At 40.1% G+C, this 27,183-nt stretch overlaps 1 protein-coding gene across 1 annotated transcript in view; it reads right to left on the bottom strand.

Moving 5' to 3' along the window:
- Positions 1-27,183, bottom strand: part of LOC145440728 (IgGFc-binding protein-like) — a 59,149-nt gene extending 31,966 nt beyond the window's left edge. The window contains exons 1-17 of the mRNA XM_080318464.1: positions 27,029-27,183; positions 25,844-26,022; positions 20,012-20,241; positions 18,889-19,077; positions 18,150-18,288; positions 16,117-16,207; positions 15,902-16,054; positions 14,673-14,911; positions 14,516-14,616; positions 13,303-13,481; positions 10,345-10,473; positions 6,838-6,944; positions 5,228-5,390; positions 3,261-3,441; positions 2,311-2,447; positions 2,097-2,204; positions 1,090-1,261 (exon numbers count right to left, since the gene is read on the bottom strand). Of these exons, the coding sequence (XP_080174590.1) occupies positions 1,090-1,261; positions 2,097-2,204; positions 2,311-2,447; positions 3,261-3,441; positions 5,228-5,390; positions 6,838-6,944; positions 10,345-10,473; positions 13,303-13,481; positions 14,516-14,616; positions 14,673-14,911; positions 15,902-16,054; positions 16,117-16,207; positions 18,150-18,288; positions 18,889-19,077; positions 20,012-20,241; positions 25,844-26,022; positions 27,029-27,091 (2,560 nt within the window). The 5' untranslated portion in view covers positions 27,092-27,183. The remainder of the gene's footprint in view (positions 1-1,089; positions 1,262-2,096; positions 2,205-2,310; positions 2,448-3,260; positions 3,442-5,227; positions 5,391-6,837; positions 6,945-10,344; positions 10,474-13,302; positions 13,482-14,515; positions 14,617-14,672; positions 14,912-15,901; positions 16,055-16,116; positions 16,208-18,149; positions 18,289-18,888; positions 19,078-20,011; positions 20,242-25,843; positions 26,023-27,028) is intronic.

Genomic DNA, 27,183 nt, shown 5'->3' with positions numbered 1-27,183 from the left:
ATATCTACTCAATTACAACTAACGTAGCGATGTCCGAGTTATGTCAAAACTATTACCTATGGCCTATGGGGGAGGAAGAAAATATACGATCCGAAAAATACTCAAATGAGTATTATCGCAAATTAGATTTGGTTGAGGGGTCCTATACTTTTAGCTGTTAATCAGAGATGGCTACTTTAGATAGCGCAAGCTTTATCTTCGTAACCAAGACAAAATGAACGATCGAGCCACAACTTTAGGCATACAATCTTCGAATATCTATTCAGTTACCGCGATAAGGGGCTATTTCAGTCGGTTTCTATGACAATTTCATTCCAAAAAAGTTACGCAAATTTGTTCCAAGATTACTTTTCACTTTTCAAAACGCTAAGTGTAAAAATTTAGTAGTTTTCCCAAAAATAAACTGTTCAAGTAGAAGTGGAAGTATTCTAAAAGGCATCCGCTTGAGTGAGTAGTTTAAGTAGGCAAAAGCATATTGAGCAAGAGAACTGTATAAGAGTAGAAGTATTGAGTTATACTGACCACTCCTAATTGTATATGAAATGTCTAGTGTAAGTAGATCTGACATGGGCGTATGCGAAATTGACCCACAAATTAAACTGAATGCAAAACAAATCAGCTTACTCAACTCTGCTATCGAGCTAGTTATAGTGGAGGACAGCAATTCTTTGCCTTATAGGGCACGCATGCTCGTTTGCATATACTTAGCCTACAACACTGTGGTTTGGTGCACAATGCCGTAGTTGCTAAGCACCATAATTTCCAATATATACAACGAAAGTTATCGTCCATTTCTTGATAATAATTATTACTTTAATGACCGAGTCGCTCGGGCATCGCGAGTTGACCCCGATGTACGTCGAGCCGCATAAGTAATCATGATGGAAGGCGGAAAACGTATAGATGGTCTAATTTGCTCGAATTCGAGTATAGACACTAGACCAGGGGTTCTCAGCCCTTTTTTGGCCGTGGCCCATTTTCCGGTTTGAAAATGTGCTGTGGCCTACCTCTTATCTTACATACATTACCTATATACCGTTTGTGTGTCGCACAGTGTGCTCACCGCTCTTACCGCTTGTATGAACTCACCGGATACTGCGTTGCGATAGGTGGCGGGCAAGGACACTCGGAAAAAGTGACGCTTGTTCAATCGCGCTTCCAATTTGAAATCGGTTTTCACGAGGACGTCCGGTCCGTCGTAGAGTATCTGGAGTCTGCCGCCGAACATGAAGCGAGGCAGCGTGATTCGAACGCCGTCGATCTATAGAAATATACGCAAAATATGAAGGTATCATATGGAAATTTTGAGCATGGTAATAAATATTAATAGATGTCGAATGGTATCAGCACTAGACTTGAACAAACTACTGGATTTTAAAAATGCGCAACTAGAACTATAACTAGAATTAACGACCTTCTAAATTAACTAAAACACAACTACAGATCCAATTCCAAGGCAATTCGTTCATTTTTATTTTATCGGAAGCGGATCCGCTTCCCACGTGAAAATCTGTACTGTTAAGTGACTACTCTGAGCTAGCAATGGCTGGAAGGACGTCACGCAACAGAACACCGGTATCAAGATTCATGCCAGAACGATGGTCCGTGTTTTCAAGTTGTTGGGCAACTATTTTAAATACACACAGAACTAAAACTACTCACTTTTCAAAGTCCGCAACAATAAAATTAAAACTTCTTTAAATAATAGTAAATAGTTGACCGTTAACTAACTAGACTGGAATTTGTGAAAGTCTGATCAGCTCCAATCAACGATGCTGGTATATATTACCAATTTCTACGATGTTCAACCGAGGCAGTTGATTTGATGCTTGTATCGCATCAAAACTATGAAGACTAATCTGACAGTCAAGATGGTATCCATGACAAACGCCTAACTGCTGAGCACACGTCAATAAAGTACTAGAACCACTGAGTGTTTATTCAGAAGAAATCATCATGCATATCACACAGAGATGCTAGATTATCGTATTGATTCTATGGCATATTGCTGATAAATAGTCGTGTATGTTACCAACAGATTGCGCATCTCGAATACTGTGGACACATTTACCAATAAGTATTAAGTAGAAACTTACCAGTACAATCCTTCCAAATTTAAGGTGGATGGTCGTATTATATACAGTGATAAATGCTTGTCTGAACCAAGAGACGTGGGTTTTCCCGTAATACAGTCCATTTTCAGTCTGTCAATACAATATATGTTAATAAAAGGCAATTTACCACAATTCCATAAGCAGTCTAGCACTCTAGCCGCTTATTAAGAAAGAAATAGATGACGTAGACAAAAACCTTGATCGAAATAGGCTCCAGATTTAAATCAGGTAGGGTTTCCACCATCGTGTAAAGGCAGGATCCCTGAAAGTCGTATCGCACGTCGTCGAAGGTGGTATAATGCGGATCGCCCGCCACGACGCAAGTCTTTGAACCTGTTCAATGATAATAAGAGAATATTAGAGTGTATAGTAGCCAGTGGTTCTAAACCGGTTTTCTACGGAGCTCTAGGAGTTCCAGTAGCCAGTCTCAGGTGTTTAGCGGAGGAGAAGACGGGCACTCAAGCCTTACGTATATGATTTGTGATGATACGCCCGCCTTGGTCATCATTGGTTGCAGACAATCAGGCTCGATCAGTGATACAATTTTCACTATCGTCTTGGTGCGCCGTGTGCAGTGGCGTACGCAGGAGAGGTTGGGTACGAAATCTAAATCTTGACCTTCAGAAATGCCAAATCGATCACCAATGTTCATAAGGTTAATATTTTTCCATGCTTATATTCTTTTAAATCTTATATTATCGCAAATTTCTGGTCAGATTTTGTTAATTCACAGTTGTTGTAATTCCGGAAAATAGTTACGATTTATTTTTACTAATATAATCTACATTTAGTTTATTTAATTACATCATAGCACGTTGCTTTCTTGTCATAAATATTCCGAATGGATGCTCTATGCGTATGTGTGATTTAATATATATGTCCATGTCATTACCCATAGTCTGTACAAAATACTCTAACTGGTGGCGACTGAGTCTAAATGCCTCACGGCCCTTCCTCGTCTCCTGGTCCGCGCTGCAAAATTGTAATGTAGGCTATTCTTTCTTGTTTATTGGTGTGCCGAGTAAAAGACTATCTATCAATTTACGCCATGATTGATACTCTCACTGCATAAAGCCGCCGACCATATGATTTGTTTCCCACCCCTGATTTAGAGCAACAGACACAGCTTTAAAACAGCGCACTTACCGAGAAAAGTGCATGATCCCGGAAACGCCGGACTCCAAGTTCCGTTCGCTTGGCACGTGATCTGCTCGTCGCCGTCCAAAACGTATTCGTCTCCACAAACGAGCGAGCAGCTCGACCCGACGGATCTTGCGTCCGGGCTGCAAATCAGTCTTCCACCGATTGGCGCGAACGGGCTAGGACACTGATGCGGTAGGAAATAGATTGGAGTTGCAGAGATTTACAGCGAATTGGAAAATTGTGTTTCACGACAGTAGACATTTAGACCGTGAGATATGCATATTAGGGCAGCATTTAAAACAAAAATCAATTTAAAACTAACATGTTTAAAACAAGGCCCTAATTTAAAACATGTTTTTTTGTTTTTTATGATTTTTTTAAAGCCATGACGTCAAGAATATTCAAGTGTGACGTCATAGTGGATTGACATTGACAATTGAAAATATAGGGTAAAAATAGCTCCTTTGACGAAATATATGTACTATTACTGTTGAACCGACTATTTTGAGGGTTCCAGCCATCCCATATCGATAAACGTCGGCTACATCGGGTGGTAATTGTACGTAGACTCACACGACATGTTTTTTGTAAAATATTTACACCATTGTGGCATAATTTTACAACTAAAAAAAACACAATTTTTTTTTTGAAAACGGCCCTTTTCAAAACACTGTTTAAAACATGTTTTAAACAAAGTGTTTTAAAACACCGTTTGTTTTAAATGCAACCCCAACGCATATTGTGGAGTCGGTTACGAGTGAATCCGGCATTAGAACTGCAATAACTACTATTATTGGTATGAAAACAATGAATCAATATTGTATTGATAGATTCAAAAATGAATGTTACATTCAATATGACCGTGAATTGTGCTATGTGCTACATGATGCATTCGGCACTCGTTGAATTTGGCATTAAAATGTATTGTCTGTTATTATTATGAGAGCGATGTATCGATAATAGTGTATCAATGAGTTTGAAAATGAATGTTTCACCGAATATGAGCGTGAATTGTGATAAACGGCATTTGGTGAATTTGACACTCGGCTCTTGATATATATGATTTAATCTATTCTATCGCATTGCGACATAATTACATCGGACCCTTGACTATGCGACAGAGAATGTGAACATGTGGGTTAGATCTGGGTTGTAATGAACCAAGTCGCGGTTTTTTGGGGACTCGACTTGACTGGGTAATTTTCTTGAAAAATGACTCGAGTCGACTCGAGTCAATTTGTGTATGGACTCGACTTGTACTCGAGTCCTTGCGCATGATTCGGACCAAGTCATATATGACTCGAGACCGGGTCTACCAAGACAGGCCTTTCAGTGTAATTTCGAAGAATAGTAAAGTTATCACACTATTACTATTTCGTCCATCAGTACTGATGCTTAAAAATGCTACAAGAAATTGTTAATAGTGAGGAACATTAGTAGGCTATAATATTATAAATGCGAAGCATTCGATATCACCAAGCAGAGTTCTAAAAAGTGGGTTTCACATGACGTCGACTTGGAACTGAACAGTCAACACAATGACTTGGACCCGGACTCGAGTCGAAACACTATGACCCGGACTGGACACTCTACTCCGGGACTTGGACTCGGACTTGACTCGGTGGTGAATTAAAAATGTTTCGACTTGACTCGAGTCAAAACTATAAAAGCGAGATTGATTCGTGACTCGGAACCTTGCGATTTGAGTATATTCAGGTTTAGGTTAAAGTTAAATTTTGGGTAATGGTTAATTTCAAGGTTCCGGTTGGGGTTAGGGATAGTTTGGTTTGGAGGTTATACAGTATACTTGCTCAAGTACCACATGTTCAACTGTCGCCATTGCGTCGCATGTTCAAATGTCGACCAACCTATTCGATCATATAGGCATAAGGATCCGTATATGGTTTTAGAAAATTACCTTATGGCTCACAAAATAATATACCAGAGACGAACAAAATACCACGCCTCACCCGGACTACGTCGTCCACAACGCTGACAACGAAAGTGGTGAATATGAAGTAGTCGGACGTCGAGGAACTCAGTATAACTTTGCTTAGAACTCCAGCCAACGTTCCGGCGGGCACCGTGATGGTCAGGGTGATCGTGGATTCCCCCTCGTTATTCAAAGCCACACTGTTGGGAAAGACAGTAAATCATATAAAGTTTTCATGCGTTGGCATATCATGAGTTCCGGGACAGATTGATTTTTAGTCCATGCGTGGTGAATCATATAGCGTGTCACTATGAATATGTGGTGCTAAATAGGCGTAATTACCTGATATCCACCATAGGGTATATGTGGGATATACTTGAGACATCAGTAATCGCGTTTATCAAGTTACCAAATTAATTAGGGGCATTGCACTTCGGCAACATTGCTATATTCTGGTGGGATTGAGGTTTATATACGATTATCTAAAGAGCTTCTTGTAGGTACAGAACTTCAATATACAATTGAATAATCCTTTCATATTGAAATGAACCCGAATATTTTCGGCTGACACTCGTCAGGGGTAATCATCAGCAACTAGTTGAGAATTGGAAATCACATTGTATATCAAGAACCGTATCACCACTTATGACGTCACCGACATGAAATTTCAAATGATAAAAAAGTATTCGGGTTTATTTCGATAAGAACATATTATTCAATTGTACATTATGAATATATTATTCAATTGTGCATAAGATTATATTTGAGGTCTTCTATACCTATATGATCTATCCTTTCTCAAATCGGAGCGTATATCTAGAGCAGGGCTGGCCAACCTTTTCAGCCAAAGGGCCACATTCGATTGACGAACTGTTGCGCGGGCCACTATCCGCGCGCGGCGCGAAAATTTTTTGAAGTTTACAGTTCAATTATATTGTCACCTGACTATATTGCGGGCCTGCTGTATATCGCTGGGCTCAGTTTGCAAGCACTGGGCGATTGGCGTCTGGGCATATCGATATCGAAAGTTTCGACCAACATGCGTCAATCATTTTGTGCCTAGGTTTCATAGTCGACGGTCTTTCTGCGAGTGCAAATGCAAAGTCGCATGCGTTGAACGACACTCTGTCTCGTAATCTCGAATATAGTTAGATTCAATCTGATACATTAGGCGTTCTTTCATTTTCACAAAGGGGTAACAATATTAAAAGCAAGAAATCTAGTGACAACATGTTGCGCGAAACGTGTAGAAAATTTTTACTTTTGATAAATCTATTACAAATTATTCTGCTTCATTGTAGTGTACGAAGGTCTATCAATATGTGACTGGCTCGTGGATCTGCGAATGCGTCGGAACTGATATTTTAGTCATCACATCTCAAGTGTTGCGGCCAGACTAATCAAATCTGTGTAATCCGCAATCTGTGTAATCCATTTTTGATAACATTAGAAATTTCGGAAATTACCTCGCGGGCCACTCAAAACCTTCTCGCGGGCCACATGTGGCCCGCGGGCCACGGGTTGGCCGGCCCTGATCTAGAGTCACTAGATTCCATACTCTCCATCTCTATCGTGCACAGTGTTTTGGGTTTGATCTACCTAGATTTGCTACCTAGGCAAATACGTTATAACAGATAATATAATTACTTTTGAGGTGGCGTAATTGTGTCCGCTAAAGACACGTAGTCCTGACTGTCAGTCACAACCACGCTGAACGATTCGCTTCCTCCAAAGTTTTTCAGCACGGTTGTCACCTGAACGTAAAGCATATCATCACGATAAGCATATACATGTAGGACTTCTAGGGGGTATAGAACTTCAAAATACAATTGAAAAATATATTCATACTGGAATAAATCCGAACATTTCGGAAAGAACATTGTATATCAACAACCGTGTCACCAAATATGACGTCACTGCCATACAATTCGAGAATTCGAGCTCAATCTCAACTTAATATTTTTTATATTATGACGAGTTTCAACCGGAAATATCCGGGTTTATAAGAAATGGATATGTTATTCAAGCGTAGATATGTGGTGCATTGTATTCGGTGCGACATATCAGGAATGTAATGTAACGTATAAAACCGTTTGACAGATGTAACGAAGCAGCAAAATCTACTGATGCTTAATACGATGGTGTCGTCACAAAGTATAAATTCATGACAGCATTTCTGTTTGCACAAATGAACCAAAACGGATTGAAATTCACAATTACTCTCGGCCTAGAAATGTTCATGACCGATCTCTAGCTATTACTATTGTGATGTGAGCTGAAATCAATTTTTTTCACAGCGTGCGACGCACAGTTAACGCAATGTATCTTACAATAAGCCTAGAACGAAAGTGCGCCGTGCCACAAGTCAGCATATCTGGAATCATAAAAAAGTAATATCTGGTTGGTGTGAATGACCACAGTATTCGAAGCGCCACGAATATTAACAATAATAACAACACTGAGCAGCGCATACTTAGCAAAATGCTTCAGTAAAACGACTTCACGCTAATTGTGGTAATTGCCGTGCTAGATTTCAAATTAGCCAAACATTATTCCCACAGCCTTCACAAATATTGTTTGAGGTGCCCGCCCCCATTCATCTCATCTTCACACCTTGCGAGGATGAAATGTTCGTTGGGTGGAGGAACAAAGGATTACAACAATGTCTCGCAACAATGGGATCCCGAATAAACGCACGTGACTTAGTAACCAGCTAAGTACTTTTGCGCTTTCAAACACACGAGCTTTGATTTGAGTTTCCTAAACTGAATTCCGAGATTTAGGCCGTACCCAGATTGTATTACCGATAATTTCAAAACAGGGTGAGGTTGCGGTCGTAGAACTGCGCCAGGCATCGGAGAATATTCGACAAATTTCAACCGCTGCTCGATGTGAACTGGGGTTAGGAATGCGTTAATCCAATATCGAATGAATATTGAATCGCGTTCCGACACGGATTTAAAGCTTAAGTACGGAACATGGTCTCGGCATGAAAATGTTGACTCCGCTACCGTCTGCCTCGTTAATAGCACCCCTCGAGCAGAAGTAGAAATATTGCCGTAAAGTTCTACTCGGTTACAATTAGAAGTAGCAATTTCAAATGCATATCAAAACTACTTCAAGTGGGCCTGGAGAAAGGTTTCAAAAGTACTTACACGAGTAGTCCTGAAAGGGCTCCCATGCCATGTAGTCAGAGGCGGTTACTTTTGAAATTATATAATGCATCTTGGCGACTAATGCAAAATGACCATTGACACTAACTGTAGGCGAAAGTTTCGAAACTATATTCGGCAGTTTCGTACGAAGATTCCACTCGATAAAGTTATGCAAACCTATCTAAAAAATAAATTTTTACTTTATAAAATCAAACAAGTAAAGTGTAAGTGCTCTTGCCTGAAAAGTGTTCGATTAGAAGTGAAATGAAACTGTGCTTGAAAAAATACTACAAGCATAGGAAAACGTACTAAGTAATAAAATAAAAAGGAAAAATATAGTCGACTCCGCTTAAATTGATGGACATGGCATAATCCAGAAAATCGCCTTATGTGGCCAAAATACCCGGGAACGGGTCAAAAGTAAAAACTGCACGTAAAGGAATCCGGTTAATTCGGACACAGGGTCGCAATTCTTATCGCTATAGGTTATGACGTTGGTTTTAACGCGCGATGAGTTATTTTGGTGAAACCAAGTCGATCCATCCAACTATTAGCAATCGAGAATGAACTCAAATAAGGCCATGCCAGCATTATATAGCGGCTTACGTCGGTACTATTGCATCCATCTTGTAGAACAGATTGGTACGGAAAGTTTTTCTGCATATCTTGTAGTGGCCTACTGTTTTGCGGAATACCTTTATCAGGTGAAAATAGTCTTTTAGCCCCTGAAGAATTACTGTACCCTTTTATCCATATATGTGCGTTTTAAGATGTAATATAGTAGAAGTAATTGTTGAATCGCATGGTATCGAAATACATTACTATGTACTAGGGATGGTGTGAACCTCATGACCTCACGTGACGTAATATTGCTAATTCCAACCCGACATTTCAGTGAAGTGATAGCCTATATTAATGTGCAGTATACACGATACCTGACCACGACTCGGGCCACATAATTCCGCAATGCTGAAGTACATATTGACGTTTTGAAAGTCGCCAAATTTATCAACTGGGACAATCAAATGATATAATAATCCCATAAAATCAATATATTCCATGGCTTTGCCAACGATGTCGACAAAGACTTACCAGGGAATATCAGCTTACGCCTTAACGGCCTAGGCCAGACCGGACAATGTATTCGGCGTCTGAGTATTGCTACATTGATATTGAGCAGAGTGTAAAACGGGTTTCTGTACTTGATACCGATATTACCCCTTTAACAAGTTATACAGAAGTAGCCAACACCATAATCGCACGGATTTGGTTTTTATGATACAATAAACATATGAAATCAAGATTGATCCCGTACGCATGCTAGATTTTTTGCATCAGACAACGATATCAATGTCATTGATTGGTTAAACAAGCATCATTCGCTGACTACCTACATGTAGTGTATTTCGCTCTTGATGTTGTGTGATTGCGGGTCAAGCTCACAAAAGAGAGTCAGTAAATATTCACAAGCGGAAAACTGGATATTTCCAGCAAACTTTTGTAACAAAGCAAGTAAAATTTTTGAGATTGTCAAAGTGCATGCTCGTTTGGTGTTGATTTTTTATGCTGGCAGTGCCATGCATAGAGTGGCACGCAGTTGAAATGCAATAAATGTTATAATGAAGCGAAAATTGTAATAGACCTATATGAAAAAGGTTCAGAGTGCAGAACCTACCAAGGTTCGTTTGTGAACGTGAACCGCTCGTTCACACCATTTCTACTATGTAGGCCTACACTACATAACTAACCCGAAGGTATAAGTCTTGTGCGTTTTATGCGATCGGTGCCAATTAATACAGTATAGCGCAGCTACAATTCATTAAACGCAACATATCAGCATTTTTCAATGCGCTGTCGTCTTTTACGCAACGAGCAATTGATTTTCCGCTTAATTCGTACAAAAATGCGCGAAGACAAAGTGTCCGAATTAAGCGAAGTCGACTGTAATGCGTTGCTGACCACTTCTGGTCACTAGTGGTGTACACTGTACTGTACATACCTGCACCGTTTCCCCTGCCTTGACCGTGATATCTGCTATTTCATCCAACGTGGACGAGGACACAGTAGGCGTGATTGCGCACGGGTCGATTCTCACAAACGGCTTGCCATTGTAAGTTCCGACGAGTCTCTGAAAAATAAACAGAGTATTGACACAGCCAGTGCGAAGCGGTAGTTAGTACGGTACGCCCCGAAGTCTCGGAAAGTGGCATGATTGATGATATCTTTTGTGGAGGGGCGGAAATGCGACGTCTCATTTGTGCACAATCGCAGTCTGCCGTCACTGGCATTCAACATAAGAAGTGAAATTTGCACGCATGTAGCGGATCACTGCAAAGAGCAATACAATACGTGCCGCCGGCCGATTGACCTCCTACGCAGCGCGGTTGCTAAGGAAGCTCGTAACACTGTTGTAAGTACATATCGCCAGTAGAGGGTGCGGCTGAAGGACCGTTTGCCGGTGATGCGTGGCTCTAATAACGTCATCGATTTTAATTTTCTCGTCAACGAATATTTTATGTGGTACTATTGCAATGATCTTTCAAAAATCCGCATAGTATGCAATGCATTACCTCGTAAGCAAGAATAAAGACAAGCTATGGCTAAAGGGTATGGAATTACCAGCCGATATAGCCGACGTATACGATATGGGATGGTTGGAACCCTTAAAATAGTCGGTTCAACAGCTATGGTTCGTAGATATTTCGTCAATGGAGCTATATTTACCCTAAATTTCTAAGTACTTTCCACTATGACGTCACAATTGAATATTCGTGACGTTATGGCTTAAAAAAACATGTTTAAACAAGGGCCTTGTTTCAAACATGTTTGTTTTAGATTGATTTCTGTTTTAAATGCAACCCGAATCGTAGTGTGTTATACATACAATCACAACAATCCCGCTTAGACTATACGTTCCCCTATGGGACAGCTTCAGTGTCACCATCACCATATGGTTAATGAGGGCTGAGCAAGTTTTCGAGTATGACTCATTTTAACGACATAGCAGTGTGAATTATGCGGAAAATTCAATAGGACAATCTGTATGCGGCTACAACTAGTAGGATATATTGCCGGTTCTACATCACATTGCAGAAAATTTGTTATTTTTTCGAGTTTCGACCATGCCTATTAATACCCTGCACTTTGTGACAATGCAGTGGGCTAATCAGCACTTCAAAAATATGTCATTTACTAGCATGCACACTTCACACTCTGCACAGCTTTGGAATACATGTTTTGTATGCATAGAGATACGACCAATCGAGGTTTCGAGGATACCGCAGTGGAAAATAGTATCGAAACTACAATTCCGTTGATTAATTAACTTTTTGCGTCAAGTAGGGTATAATTTCAGTACTCAAAAAGGTAATTGCTCACTACCCGGCAAAATTGATTAGAATTATTACTCAATTCAGATTTGAGTACTCGAATCATTGTGCCCAACTAGGGTTGCATTTAAAACAAACGGTGTTTTAAAACACTTTGTATAAAACATGTTTTAAACAAAGGCCTTTTAAAAAAAAATGTGTTTTTTAAGTTGTCAAATTACGCCTTAATTGTGTAAATACTTTCCAAAAACATGTTGTAGGAGCCTACGGACAATTGCCACCCGATTTAGCCGACGTATATTGATATGGGATGGTTGGAACCCTCAAAATAGTCGGCTCAACAGCTATAGTACAGACATTTCGTCGAAGGAGCTATCTTTACCCTATATTTTCAATTGTCAATGTCAATCCATTATGACATCACAATTTAATATTCGTGATGTCATGACTTAACAAGAAACAAAAAAAAACAAACAATAAAAACATGTTTTAAATTAGGGCCGTGTTTTAAACATGTTTGTTTTTAATTGATTTTTCGTTTTAAATGCAACCCCATGCCCAACCATAGTGGTAACTGGCAGGTTAAATTAACTTGCTCTTGCTACCAATAATTATATCTTACCGGCAAATAAATATCGTAATTCAAATGTTTTGACAGCTCTTTTTGTACGACAGCATGGATATAAATCGATGACTGAAATCTAAGACTACGATTCACAATGGCTTTTATTTATATACTTGAGAAAGTAGTTCAGTGTACAATGCCGAGTTTGTGTAAGAATCGTGCCGTTTCACGGACTTCGATTATAAATACATTCTTCCCACATAATGACGTCAGTACAAGCGGATCTTATCACTTATCGGCAAGGTGAAAAGAGAAAATGCCGCAGATGCTAGGTTGTGATGAAAGCAGGCGATAGCAGATATGTTTCCAGTATATGACATGTTAAAAGGAGATTGTAGCGACACAATATCTTTCATTCGCATGGCCAGTAATAGATAACAGAGGTTTTCAACCTTTTCGAGCTCTCGGACCGGTAAAATTGCCAAACAAGTTTTACGGATCGGTGAAACTTCCATAGCTGAAAATCATTCAATAATGCCTTTTTAATTTTAGACGTATTACACGGGGTTCTAATGTATTTTTAGCAAGGTGAAATCCTGTTAATACCACACATATATATTTTGATAGTCCGATATTTTTAAAGAAATGCGAGATTTATGTTCGCTCACCCCTATTTTACTGCAAAATGTGGCTAATTTTGTTTTAAAAATGTTCTTCGTATAACTTCCAATGCAGACCATAAACTACGACAACCATGTTGTAAAATATATTCCAAATATAGAACTAATATTAATAAATACTATTATTATTAGTAAAATCTTGATAGTGTCGCCACTTCAATAACAGTACTTACAAGGAATTGCATCACACAAATATCTACAATATCGCTCAGTTTGAGTAGCAATCAAATGTCTTTTCATTTCTGTAATTAAAAAGCGTCCAATCTTTTGCATTTTGATATAGAGATAAATCGCAATACATTTGGCGGACCGTCAGGAAAATTGACTCGGACAGGCGATTGAGAACCACAGAATAGGAAATAGTGATGAAGTTTATAGCTCACCACGACAGATGGCTGTACGGGTAGCGTAAAGGAATCGATCGTGACGTAAAATTTATCTTCCGCTTTGTTCACTCCCGATTCGACTAGTACGCTGCCGTCTCGCGCGATCAGCTGGAATTTTTCGAAATTGGCATCACTGTCGTCGCCGTAAATTGTGAGGTCGCCCATCGTCGATCGCCCTGGAAAACGAATGCTTTCGATACTCCTGGCTTCAGTACAGTTTGAAATTATCGCAATTTATATTTCATCTCTTCTATACTCTGGACTGCCATACCGTCGTTATTTTGAAGATTTGTCCATATTTTGACGACCGATATATTATAACACTACATTGTCCTTATTTCTAAGCCGATGTCTTATGACACTACTTGTGTCCTTATCTATCCTTACTTACGCCACTGAGGTCGTGATCATAACTGGATAAAAGTGACACTTGTTAGTCGTCAGCCCACCAAAAAGACCGTGAGCGGGTAATATTAGGACTGGTCGAAGGTGATGGCCTTTTGTTGATCGTCAGTTTACAAATTTCCCGGTTAAATTACTTAGAGTTTTTGGCTGTCCTTTACTTGACCCGAGTCACGTTTTCTGAATGATTTGTATTGGCTTGATCCACTGACCACCTATAATAACATGACTGACTCAGACTGGACATATCAAAAATATGGAATGACCCCGCGTGACTCGGAGACAAATTTTCGAGTAAATTTTTAAGTCATCACATATTCGACTTTGTAAAGCTGCCTGATCATTCCTAATCATTCATTTACTGGATTATAGGAATTAGCGAAATCAAAGGCAATGCCCTTATCTATCGGTATAATGACTTGACTGGCATCAACATATTACTACAGCTATATGCGTATATTGCGTATATGTAGGCTATATGAACTAAAGTTCAGAAATGGCATGAGACCAATTAGACTATTGGGCGGCGTGGTTTCGTGACTCGAGTCAAGTTAAAAATTGATATGACTTGACTTTACTCTGGCCAAAGGTTACAATGACTGGAAATGAATTGTGGCTCGACGGAGGTGATTTGATCCAAACACCGAATTATGCCGTAGAACCGTGACGCACGCACGTCTACCAGACACGTGCTGCATTTGCTGCACATACAAATTTACTTCAACCTAACACAGAATTCTGATCCGCCATCAAACAGGGCAGGTACATGCTTCAAAATGAAATATTTACTTCAAAATGAAATATTTACCTGCCAGCAACTGCTGACTTGTTTTAAACACTCCACTCCCAGGCTCCTTCTGTAACAGTTTTGCGTGGAATCCGAGACCACTCATCCCACGAATCAGGACTCTGCAACAACTCAATCATCGGTCACATGCCTAGGATGCAAAATAGATTCAGCTTACCCGTATTGGTTTGCGATAGTGCCATCGAAATTGAAGGTGTAAGTTCCGGCCTTCGCGTCATCGATACGGAAAAGCTCGGCGCCGTTAATCGATGCCAGGTTCTCGGTGGTGGTGCCAGTCGGGCCCTCGAATCCTACGTAGGTGAATGTGCCGATAAACTGCACCAAGATGCTGTTGACTGTGGAGTCCACGTCGATCGAAAAACTAGATGCATTCGACGATCTTGTTTCCAACGTAACCTGGAAATTACGAACGGGAATGGGAACGTTGCACAGTTGCAACGCTAATGGGTTGCTAGTTTGAGTCCGATTCAGGTCAACTCCGGAATGTATATCTTGGTCAGTGATTCTAAACCTTGGCTTCATGTCGGACGTAAGAAACCCTTAGTATAGACTGCACGTGAACATCAGTTAGATTGGAACGCAGCTTTGATTGTTTAATGTTCATTGTCGGAAATGTTGCTTCCCATATATAAGTAGTTCCATGTCCATGACCATTATTTTCAGATGATGCGTAAACTTGGATTCATTCAGTGACGCATTAAATTTGTCAATCTTTTCACATTGGAATTTTTCTTTCACATTATCATGTAAGACCGGAAACTGCTGTCTGCGTGCCGCGGAACGTATGTTTCGCGCCCCTGCTTAAGAATCTAAATTTATTAGTATGTAGTACTGGTGTACACATTGAACTGTGCAGGAAAATCGGTGTTAAAAGAGCAAAATTATGAATTCTGCCGCATGAGTCGAGTGTGTGTCTTCACTTCAAGCGAACCCCTGGCACTGGCTCAGCAAGCCCATGAGGTCTGTGTCGATCTCAGTTAAGAAGCATTGATCTACTTCAGATACTTGGCCGGTGTTCCTTGGAACACTACGAATTCCCGGAGGTATAAGTCTCAGCAGCACACACTGAACTCAGATATACATATGATTTGTGATGATACGCCAGAAAAAGTCACACTGATTTGAAATAAATGTGATATACATTATAACGTTTTCTTTTTGTGTGAAAATCGTAATTCAATGGTTTTGATCCTAAGACTCTGTTGATGCACACTGCACAGTTCATGTTGTGCACCAGCAATCTATAGAAATGTATTATTAGATGTGTAGGTATATGTCGGGTTACCACATTTTGAGATCCGGAAATGAGGACACTTTTCACAGGCTGCAGAAGTTACTACAGCGGACAAGAAAATTGTAAGGCCTCTATTAACGTATATCGCTCACCAGTCCTTGTACTGTCGTAGCCTCCATAATTGCGGACGCCGCCGTGATGTCGGCTTTCGGGACATACAGAACGCTGCCACCGGTACTCAATGCAATGTCGTCGTATATTGCTCGCAGAGAAGAACTTAAATCCAATGTGAGGAAGGTGAAGACCTGCAGAAATCATTAAGTATTACGTAATAAGGCATTTATCCGCCACTGGCGTTAGTACTTACGGCGATTTTCTTGGTCAAGCACAATGCAATGATGTTGTCTTGGAGATATTTATCTTTAGCCGATGCATCGGTGAAGACGTATAAGATCGACCTAAGTACGGAATATTGCTCATATTATCCATTGGCAGTGTCTATGATGACTATACTGACGTAATATCCTAATAATATGTGTCAGCAGTCGCGTGCAGTCGGGGCAAATATAAAATGGATAAAATTAATTTCGGTCACCGTTCGCAGACTCATATCATCATATTATTCCATTGAGGTATCATCCATGTATTGTGTCCGGGGGTAAAAGTAACACAATTATGTGCAGTGGAAGATGTTTAAATTCAGGCACCGATTGATCCGTACAACCGCTTTATTCGGTCAAAATGCTCGGTAACGCAACAACAATTGCACTGACACAGGTTCGCAATTCCTATCGTTCGGTTGTGACGGGAGCCCGAACGATTATGGGTTCGCCGATAATATCGAGTCGGTATCGGTCATTAAATGAAAAATATATCGGTAATTTTCGTTATGTGACGTGGGGATATAATAATACAACAACAACAAGATAATACAAGTAACCTGAAGGTAAAACTCCTGTGCGTTTTTTGCGATCATTGCCAATTCACTGCAGTATTATAGTAATAGTAGTATATATATAATAATGGAATGCAGTATAGAGGTATGCTCGTGCATTTGCGATGTTACCACTTGGCTCTTATTTGTACAGGAATAGTAATTAGTGCCTATCATTATTTCGTTGTATGCCCTGCTTTGTATACTTATATCTTGTGTTCTGTGATCTACACAGGATAGTGCTCTCCTGTGATATAGTGATTCTAGTGTTGAAGTTAACACCCGGTGTCAGAATTCGAATCCACGCCATCATTCGGAGCAGTGGTGCCACTCCTAGTGTTTTTACACTATATCTAGAGTATTTAGACTTGACCTAGTGTTCTAGTGTGTTTTCCATCAAAATTCTGCAAATCTAGTGTTTTTTCATGAAAAAATACATTCAAATTAAGATGTTGTTTTGATGTGCTTTATGTAATATTTATTTCAAGGAATATTAATTATTATCCGTTTACACTTGCTCATTTAGCACAAGAACAAACCCCATACGTAAATTGCCTTCGTGTCGCTAATTTCTATCACTGGCAGAGTGAAGATCCTAGCTAGAGGCCGGTTTTGAAGTCCCAAAAGGGAACCGATGACAGAAGCTAACATGACAAATTACCAGGGCCAATTCCTGAATGATTGCATATTCTGTATAGCCCAGGGATATACAATCACTTATATATTCCCGGTGTCGCCAAGGATGTAAACGCCTTGGGGTACAATATTTGAATTGAAAAATAGTGTGACGTCATAACGCTAAAGTCTAATTTTGCATGGACATTCTTGCTTACCGTTAGTGATTTGGCTTAGATGTTTTTAATTTATTGAAATGCTCATGTGTAGCTTTCTTTCATCCTGTTGGTGACTGTGGAAATGCTGGAAAACCACTCATTGATATGTGAGTGTACGACGCTCTGCCGATTTTTATATCCCTCAATCGGATTCAATCGAATGTAATGGATATTATTTATATTTACAAGAATCTGTTTTAATTTAGTGCCGAAAAAATAAATAATTATCAATATTGTTTGATGTTGAAAAGATTGCAGAAAACGTGATTAATTTGGCATTTGTTAAGTCTTCTCGTAACTTCATTGGTGTTAAACAATGCATCCCCGTCATATTTTTATGATTTATGCCATAGATTTGCCCTAAATTTAAAAACTAGAGTATTTTTGTCGATCTAGTGTTTTTAGTTGGCAAAGCTAGGGTTTTTTCATGAACCTCGTGCGGTAACTCTGATTCGTAGACCAGAACGCATCTGATATTCATTTATTACGCACCAATACAGTATTTCTAATGCGTTGTTTAGCTTTACACCGCTTCTGCCAAAAGTGAATGGAACCAAAGATTCCGAATTAAGCGTATAGTGGGCAGGAATTACGATCTATGGTCTGCTGGGTAATGCAAAGAATAACTGATACCTGAATCCACTAAATTGCGCGGCTTTCAATATACCAATTCCGGCTAGCTCGGGTTCGTCACCTCCGCCGCGGGCAAATAGATCATTTACTGCGTCGATAAAAGTTGCTGGATCGTTGGTGATGGTCAGCGGTCCGGAGCCTAGAAGTTGAAAAAGATATTGTGAATCGAGCCGGCCAATATCGAGTACCTGGGCGATTCGATTCTGAATCTAGAATTACGCTTCGAGACGAGTAGCGTATTCGTGTATCACACATTATGACGTTACAAAAGGTGGGGCAAGTTCGAGTATGTACATTTTTCGCGACCACAAAGAATATAATGGCTCGTGTAATAATAATGTCTCGTGTATCAGGACCGATACTTTGGCCCAAAAATTGTATTTTATCTGTTTGAATAAGCATGTTAAGAGTGAGGAAATTGAGTATATTTGAATGCGAGGCCTGCAATATCATCAGAAAGTTATTAAAAACTGAGTTGAACCTGCGATTTGAACTCGATAATGAATAGTGAACATTATATGATTTGGACTCAGACTCGGGTCTGAACGCTATGACTTAAATTCGACTCTTTGCTTCATGACTTCGACTCGGTCTTGACTCGGTGGTGAGTGGAAAATGACTCGTGACTCATAACTTGTGATGGTGACTCATGACCTTGTGACTTGGTTACAACCCTGCATTATAGGCTTAAGCCACCCTTAACTTGGACTTTTGTTAGGAAATGATTGAAATCGGTTACCTGGATCGTTGAAAGGCATTAAGACGTAATTCAGTGGTGCGCTATTCGTTCCGTTGGTTCGCTGGATAATTTCAACTACGCGAGCTTTCGCTGCTGCGATGTCGTCGCCCATACTACCGGTGGTGTCCATCACGAACGACAGGCTCGTTCCAAGTTTGAGGCTCAGAAATGATGCAAAATTGTCGTTGCCTTTTAAAAACAGTAGCTCAAATGAGTCGCAATTTATAATACTTTTAAAAAGCTTGATTATATTCAAGCTCATTGTCAGAATGTAAATGGCTCCCTTGTATTCTGTGTAGAATGCTTTGTGTCATCTTTTACCAGACTGGCTCACATAACCAATATCAATTCAAAGTTTCGTTGATGCAATGTTATTGAGCAATGAGCATATACGGCGTGGTAAACTACTGTAGAGAAGACACACACAAGCGCGCCATTATACGACATGCGCAACACGGCTAGTTAGTTACGCATGGCCTTCAATGAATGGATAAGCGGGTTCACCGGTACCTTACAGTTCAGGCATATCGTTTACCAGCCAAAACAACACGACACTTCAAAATAACAACTTTATCGCACTTATAGAGTTGCATTCAAAAGAAATGGTGTGTTAAAACAGAGTATTTTAAAAAATGCTATTATTTTCAAAAGTTGTGTAATTGAATTAGGTCATAATTGTGTGAATACTTCTGAAACCATGTAGTATGAGTCTACGGGCGATTTGCACTCGATACAGTTGACGTATACCGATATCGTTGGAACCCTCGAAATCGTCGTCGGTTCAACAGTCATGGCACAAGATAGAGATCATTGGTACGGAATGGGTGTTCTGATGATGATGACCGCCGACCGTAAAAATAATGCATAGCGATGTATAGTCCTGGTCAAAGATATTTTTGGTCCGTATAAAAATTGGGGTCGGGGCCTTTTTCGTTAGAGGAGCCGCATTTTCAATTGTCGATGTCGATCCACTGTGGCGTCTCAATTAAAGATTCGTGACGTCCTTGCTAAACAAAACATACAAAACAAAACTTGTTTAAAACAAGGGCCATGTTTTAAATATGTTCGTTTTGATTTGATTTTTGCTTAAATTCGGCCCTAATTGCAATGATACCTTCCTTACCTACGATATCATATGCCGAACGGAAAGCAGATCGAATCAGAGCTTTGGCTTGATCAACATCTCCGATAAAACCGTCTTCACCGACTAGACTCGCCGTGGCGGCCTCCGAATAAGCTGCAAACGATTCCCGGGCGTCTCGATGTGCTCCGACGATTATCAGCTGAGTGACATCCGAAAAGGAAACGTTTTTGCTCTTGAAATACTCGAATTCCATCAACGCAGCGACGAAGCTGCCGTAAAAGAATACGCAATGCTTGAAACCAGGAAATTGACATACGGTACGATATTTGGTATAGGATAGGATGTTGGCGAATAGTATGGTATACGATGTTATGCCTTGCCACTGCGTTGCAAATTGATGTGTTAATGCTACATGCAACTATCAACTCATCGTTGCCAGATCATATGGGCAAGCAAGCCAATTTCGAAGGCCAAATGAACTTAAATACGGCCAATTCAAGCTTCCCAGTGACATCAAGACTATTAATCTCACTGTAAACAGAAGGAGAATATTGCCAAATGCATATCCATTACAATAAGTCAAAACCGCGTTCAAATTGTCGATTTCAAAGTTGTTTAGTGGCGTTAAAGTTGTTTAGTGGCGTTCAGATCATACACTATTTATTATAGTGACAGTTAATTTGGCCGTGAAATCGATTTATTTGCACAGTCAATATATAGTTTCGATGAGATATGCTTCTTTTTCGCCACCAACCGTCGGAAAATACGGCTAGATTTTACCACTTTGACCGTAAAAATGGTCACAACGGCAACCCTGACTACCAAACTGAATATCTATATATCACAACATAGTTAAGCCATATTAGTTCACGACGGTGGTTACAGAGACCACGCCCCATGCAGACAATAAAAAGAGCACAATCACGGACGTAAAAACAAATATCGGTAGAAAGTGTCATTTTTCCATAAATATATGTGGGGCGTCCCCGCCTGGACGACACCGGAGACTCCTTTCAAATGCCTTGTCGAAGGATTTCGTAATATGCCTAACAGTGGTATAAGGCTTTTCTTCATTCAAAATTCGGTCTATAGTCGTGGCGTATTATAATCGCGCATCATTTGAAGTCGGAGGCTGTGTTTATTCACCGTGCGCTGTACATTTTTGTAAAAAGAAATGAAGCAAATTCCGTCTATACTGAATACTCCTCACTGTCATATACTGTACCCGCGTTATAGTATCGTTGGTAGTATACTATAAGCGTACTATACACGCTATGAAACGTCAGACTTTAGTTCAAAGCATACGGGAGCGTAACTATCTCTCGGTAATTTTATGCGGCCCTGCTATCACACTGTGGCAAATGATATCGGTCAACTCAAATATGCATTACATAGTATGTCAAGGTACGAAGTTTCGGTACGCTAACATCATGATACCGTACTATAGTGCAGTGCTCTTCAACCTTTTTCGGAGTGGTACACCCTTTTAACGTTTGCTCAAAACTCGTACACCCCTGTTCATTAGGGGTCTTCAAAAATGACTTTTTTTCTCAAATCGTACTGGCTACTTGATAAAATTGTTAGGTTACCTAATTTGAGCCTACACACCAAATTTGGTGCGATTCCAACCAGTAGCCGCATTGCTACGGGAAAAATAAATAAAGAAAAATTTGAAAATATGGTAAGCCTAGTGTACGTTATGTGAGACCGCTTTTCCCGCCTAGACGCGCGAAGCGCGAATAATTTCAGTAATTCAAGAATGTAATCGGGCAATATGATCGGGAATTACATATATATTGCTATCAATTTCGATCCTCTCTCTGCTCACGTAATCAGATTCACCGGTAGAGCTGAGCGAAGTCTGTTTTAAAATTGTAGGACATCCCAATAATAATTAGACATCTTCGGGCGTATACCCGTTGGCAGGAACGAAACAGCACTTCGTCAGCCCCCCCCCCCACAAAAACTTGGGTTTTGGGTTCTCATAGGGTGATAAACCCACCCCTCATCACAGTGTTCGCTTTTGCCGAGAAATTTGCTGCACTGTTTAGTGTGCCAGCTCGAAGCGCGAAAATTTTCGATAATTCATGATACAATCGGCCAATAAGATTGCATTGCATATATATTGCTATCAATATCTTGTCCTCTCTGCTCATGTTATCAGATTTACCGGAAACTGTAGGGCCCATAAATAATAATTAAACATTTTCGGGTGGGCGGACCCGTTGGTATGACTTCGTTACATTATTTTATTTCGTGACCTCCTGTCTGCTATATCAAAAATATAGAATTGCTCTAACGTACTAAACTAAAAGACGCACACGATTTCAAATTGGTATTTCTTCACTGGGATATATTTTTTTCTTGCTGGATGGTATTTGTCTTCTGAGGTTCAGATTACCAAGACAGGAACATATGGCGCCAGTCATTTAGGCGCCTATGGACAATCAAACCTATTATTTGGTATATATAACGAAGTTTTCGGTCTGCATAAGGGCAGTCCGTTTCGGCCAAGCTTTTCGCGCTGCCGATCGTTCTGGCACACTTCTTGGAGTCGCATGTAAAGTACTAAATCATTATATATCTTGGTGCGTGGTGGTGTGTTAATGGCCAACGCCAATATGTCCATTTCTATGAATGTTGCGTGTTTTTTCTTGGTGGAACAGTACCAAATAATGAACATAATTGGCAACTTTAAATCGCGCGCAGCGCGAAAAATTTTGGAAAAAATTGCATAAATTTTCAAAAAATACGCCATAATTTATGTTAATTCACGAAATAATTTGGGGCCCCCTTCGAGCTCAGCCCCCCAATTGGGGGGTTTGGGGTGTGGCAGTTACGGTGCTGCATGCTCATTAACCTGTGCGTCAACCTGTCCTGACCCATAAACCTGCCTTTGTAATAGCTAGCCATCAGCTCATTGTAATTCGGATCTGGTACACCCCTGTACACCCCATCCGAGTGGTACACCCTTTGCAAATTCTGGTACACCCTAGGGTGTACGACCACCCCGGTTGAAGAGCACTGCTATAGTGTACAAAACGCCGATACTTATGATAATTCGTATAGTAGCCTACCATACCGATTCCTTTATTCAAACTGCACTATCAAAGATTGATCGTAGTGTCAACTGTCTAACGCAGTGGTTCTTAACCTGGGGGTAATTACCCCCAAAGGGGTAATATATCAATTTTTTGGGGATAATTCAAAATGACGTTTTTTATATACCTATAACGCTGCACAATAGGAGTGTTGGCTGAGGCTGACGTATATTTTTCCGAGCTTGTATATATCTTGTGCTGAAGTAACCATTAGTGATTATGAATAACAGGGCCGAAGTAGTTTAGTATAGTCAGGGCCGTAACTGCCGCACCCCAAACCCCCCAATCGGGGGGGGCGAGCTCGAAGGGGGCCCAAAATTATTTCGTGAATTAGCATAAATTATAGAGTATTTTTGAAAACTTATGCAACTTTTTCAAAACTTTTTCGCGCTAGACGCGATTTCCAGTTGCCAAATGTTTTGTTTATTGGGTAGTTTTCCCCATTACAAAAATACGCAAAATTTATAGAAATGGCCATATCAGCGTTGGCAATTACCGCGCCGCGATGCACCAACACATATAAAGTTTTAGGCCATGTAACATGCGACTACAAGAAGTGTGCTAGAACGATCGGCAGTGAGAAAACCTTGGCCGAAAAGGACCACCCTTATGCTGACCGAAAACTTCGTTATATATACGAATTACATAGAGGTTGAATTGTCCATACGGGCCTAAATGACTGGCGCCGAATGCTCCTGTCTTATCAATCTGAACCCCACAAAGACCATCCCACAGGGGGAAAATTATATGCCAGTGAAGAAATACCAATTTGAAATCGTGTGATCTTTTAGTTTAGTACCTTTGGGCGATTCTATATTTTTTGATAAAGGAGAAAGAAGGTCACAAAATAACATCATGTAACGAATTCATACCAACGGGTCAGCCACCCAAAGATGTGTTAATTATTAATTATGGGCTCTACACTTTCAAGACACCTCACTCAGCTCTACCGGTAAATCTGATTACGTGATCAGAGAGGACAAGAAATTGATTGCAATATATATGCAATTCCCGATCTTATTGACCGATTTTATCATGAAATACCGAATATTTTCGCGCTTCGCGCTGGTACACGACTATAATTTCGTGGCAAAGGTGAACAACGTGATGAGGGGCTGGTTTATCATCCAATGGAAACACAAGAATTTTTTGGGGGGAGGGGAGGGCTGACGAAGTGACATGTCGTTCCAGCCAACGGGTATACACCCGGAGATGTTTAATTATTATTGAGGGGTCCTATACACCTTTTCAGATACACCTCACTCAGCACTGCCGGTAAATCAGATTACGTGAGCAGAGAGAGAATAAAAATTGATAGCAATATATATGCAATTCCCGATCATATTGACCGATTCAGTCGTGAATTATATAAATTTTTCGCGCTTCGCTCGTTTTGGGGGGAAAGCAGACTCACCCACCTAACGGACACCCAATTTAGATGACAAGTAGCGGTAGACAGCGTAATGTTTGAGGGGGGTCTGGTGGGCGAAGCCCCCTAGAAGATCGCTTTATTGCCCTATGGGGGGCCCAAGACCAACGTTTTGAGGGGGGCCTGACGAAGTGCTGTTACGGCCCTGGGTATAGTGCTAGGTAAGTCCAATTTATTTTGCAGTAGTGCGGATCATATATTTTTGCGCATGCTGACAAATTGAAAGACAACAAACGGCGTCTAAGTTTAGCTTTACACATATAATGCAGTAACAATATCGTAGAAATGTATAGTTGTTAGTATTGAAAAGTGTAGTGGTGGTCTAGTCTAGACAGTAAAATTAAGTCTAAAATGATCAAAATGCCTTCGAAGAAACCAGGGGAAGATTTTGGAACCTTTTGATTCGGTTTCAATGAATAACCAATTTTTGTCATCATGGCATTGAACTTTCTGATTGAATTTCCTTCAACTTATTGCTGTGAAGTAGGATTTTCTGCAATGGTATCTACCAAAACGAAATAAGTTTGCGATTGACAATTATACATGAGAGATGTCTATCCACCTACCCTTTGTCTAGATTTGACCACTGGATAACACGAATACAGCATCAGCCTTTCCATTGACTTGATATTTTTAAAGGGCATTCCAGTGTACATTATGACGTCATAGTGGTGCTGTTTGACATTTATTTGAGCACAAGCTGTAATTTGTTATTTTTTGAAAAGGGGTAATTGCTAGGGCTGGGCAAAATCGAGTACCTGAGTGATTCGATTCTGAATCACGCATTATGCTTCGAGTCGAGTCGAGCATTCAAGTATCACTAATAATGACGTAATAACAGTATGTACGATGTCCGAGTTGAAATTTGTACCTTTTGAGCGCCTACAAAGCGTACAATGTCTGTCTCCATCACATTGAATATACTTTGGTATTTTTTCGACGATACCGATTTCATTGCGCTTTCTGACATGTTGTGGTCTGATCATGACTTTAAAAAATATGTTATTTCCAGTAACGTTAGTAGCTTTGTACTATGTGTTTCGTATGCTGTGATACGGCCATTCAAGGTTGCAAGGCTTTTATAGTGGAAACTGGTATCGAAACTATAATTATCTTTGACAAATTAACTTTCACTGGCGTGGAGCATATAATTTCAGTACTCGAAAAAATCGTGTTTTAATACTCGACTCGAATCATTAGAATTAATACTCGATTCAGATTCGAGTACTCGAATCATTGTGCCCAGCCCTAGTAATTGCATCGCGTCATTTTCTTCTGGGGGGTAACGATGTGGAAAAGGTCAAGAACCACTGGCAGGCTTGAAGGTCAGCCTTATCTCACCTAGCCGTGGACGCGTCTGCGCCGTACTGCTGTTCGAATAATCCAGTCGGAGTCCAATCTTCGTCTTCGGAAATGGTATTGAAACCGCTCCCGTCCAGTCTGGCGTTTTGCGCGAAGTAAAACTTCGCGGCTTCAGTCACTTCATCCATCATGATTTCGTTCAGCGACTGTCTCTCTTCCTGAAAATGGAATTCCCAATTTAGCATCCACATCTATCTTTAAGGGTACATCCACTGCCGCGTCCGGCAGCATTGCATGACAACAGCGACAGTTCGTGTTTCTGATTGCGCAAGTAGTATAAAGCAGACTTGGACATATAGAAAAGCTTTTCCAAATTAGATTAGAATTGGAATTAGAGCTAGGCATTTTCACTAAATTACACTATAGCATTCGAATTATAGCTGCACGGTTTTTTCCAAATTACAGTAAAATTAGAATCATATCTACATAAGTTTATTCCAAATCAGATTATAATTAGAATTACTGAATTCGCGAAAACTTGAAATTCGAATTGAAGTTGAAATTGAATCAAGTTCAGTTCGTATCAAGTCATACTTCACTCTCATAAACTATAATGGAAAATGTCTGTACAGCAAGTTTAGCTAGTTACGCGCTGCATACACTTCTCCTGTAGCATTTTCAGGAAATCAGAAATTAGATTAGAATTAGAATTAGAGCAAAGAAACCTTTCGCAAATTAGATTGGAATCAGGTCGCCGGTATTTCGCTCTAATTACAATTACCTATAGTTGACCAAGTCTGGCATGAAAAGTTCCGCAAATCACTTTGCCAATGGAGTCAGGCTGCGGTATTTATCTCTAACTATAATGCTCTGGTAATTGATTCAGAGTCTAGTGATTTTCGCTTTCTGGTTTTCGATGTAGATCTTGTGATGACTGAAGAATTCACGATTTTAGCTTCGATAATTTCAAAATCTTTGAGATCGTTTTATACGAATTTGTCGTTCATCCATACGCAGATATTGCGCCATTGTTCACTATGTTCGTGATACCATTATGCCCCGGTCCGTTGCTACTGTCCTGCCGTAACCTTTTGTGTATTCTGGCCTAACCCATGTAGAAACAGCGATATGTCACATTTTCCATGACTTCAAATATTTGCATTTTTTCGCTCAGTGAGGTCGGAAACACTAAACAATTATATTTATATTATCGCTAGCCGTTACCTGCCCATTAGCCGGAGAAAGCAGAACCAAAGCGGCGCAGAGTAAAATCCCGATTTTATCCATCCGGACGGATTACGCTTATAGTTCACCTTGAAGTACCTGTCAATATTACATATGACATTGCGTCCGAATATATTTGAACTAAAGTAGTCGCT

This window comes from Botryllus schlosseri, chromosome 6 (assembly GCF_051294905.1).
Source record: "Botryllus schlosseri isolate E-star chromosome 6, Bs_hap1, whole genome shotgun sequence".
NCBI classification, from domain to species: Eukaryota; Metazoa; Chordata; class Ascidiacea; order Stolidobranchia; family Styelidae; genus Botryllus; species Botryllus schlosseri.
The sequence above is the reverse complement of the archived record's forward strand: the minus strand, read 5'-3'. Positions and strand labels throughout refer to the sequence as shown.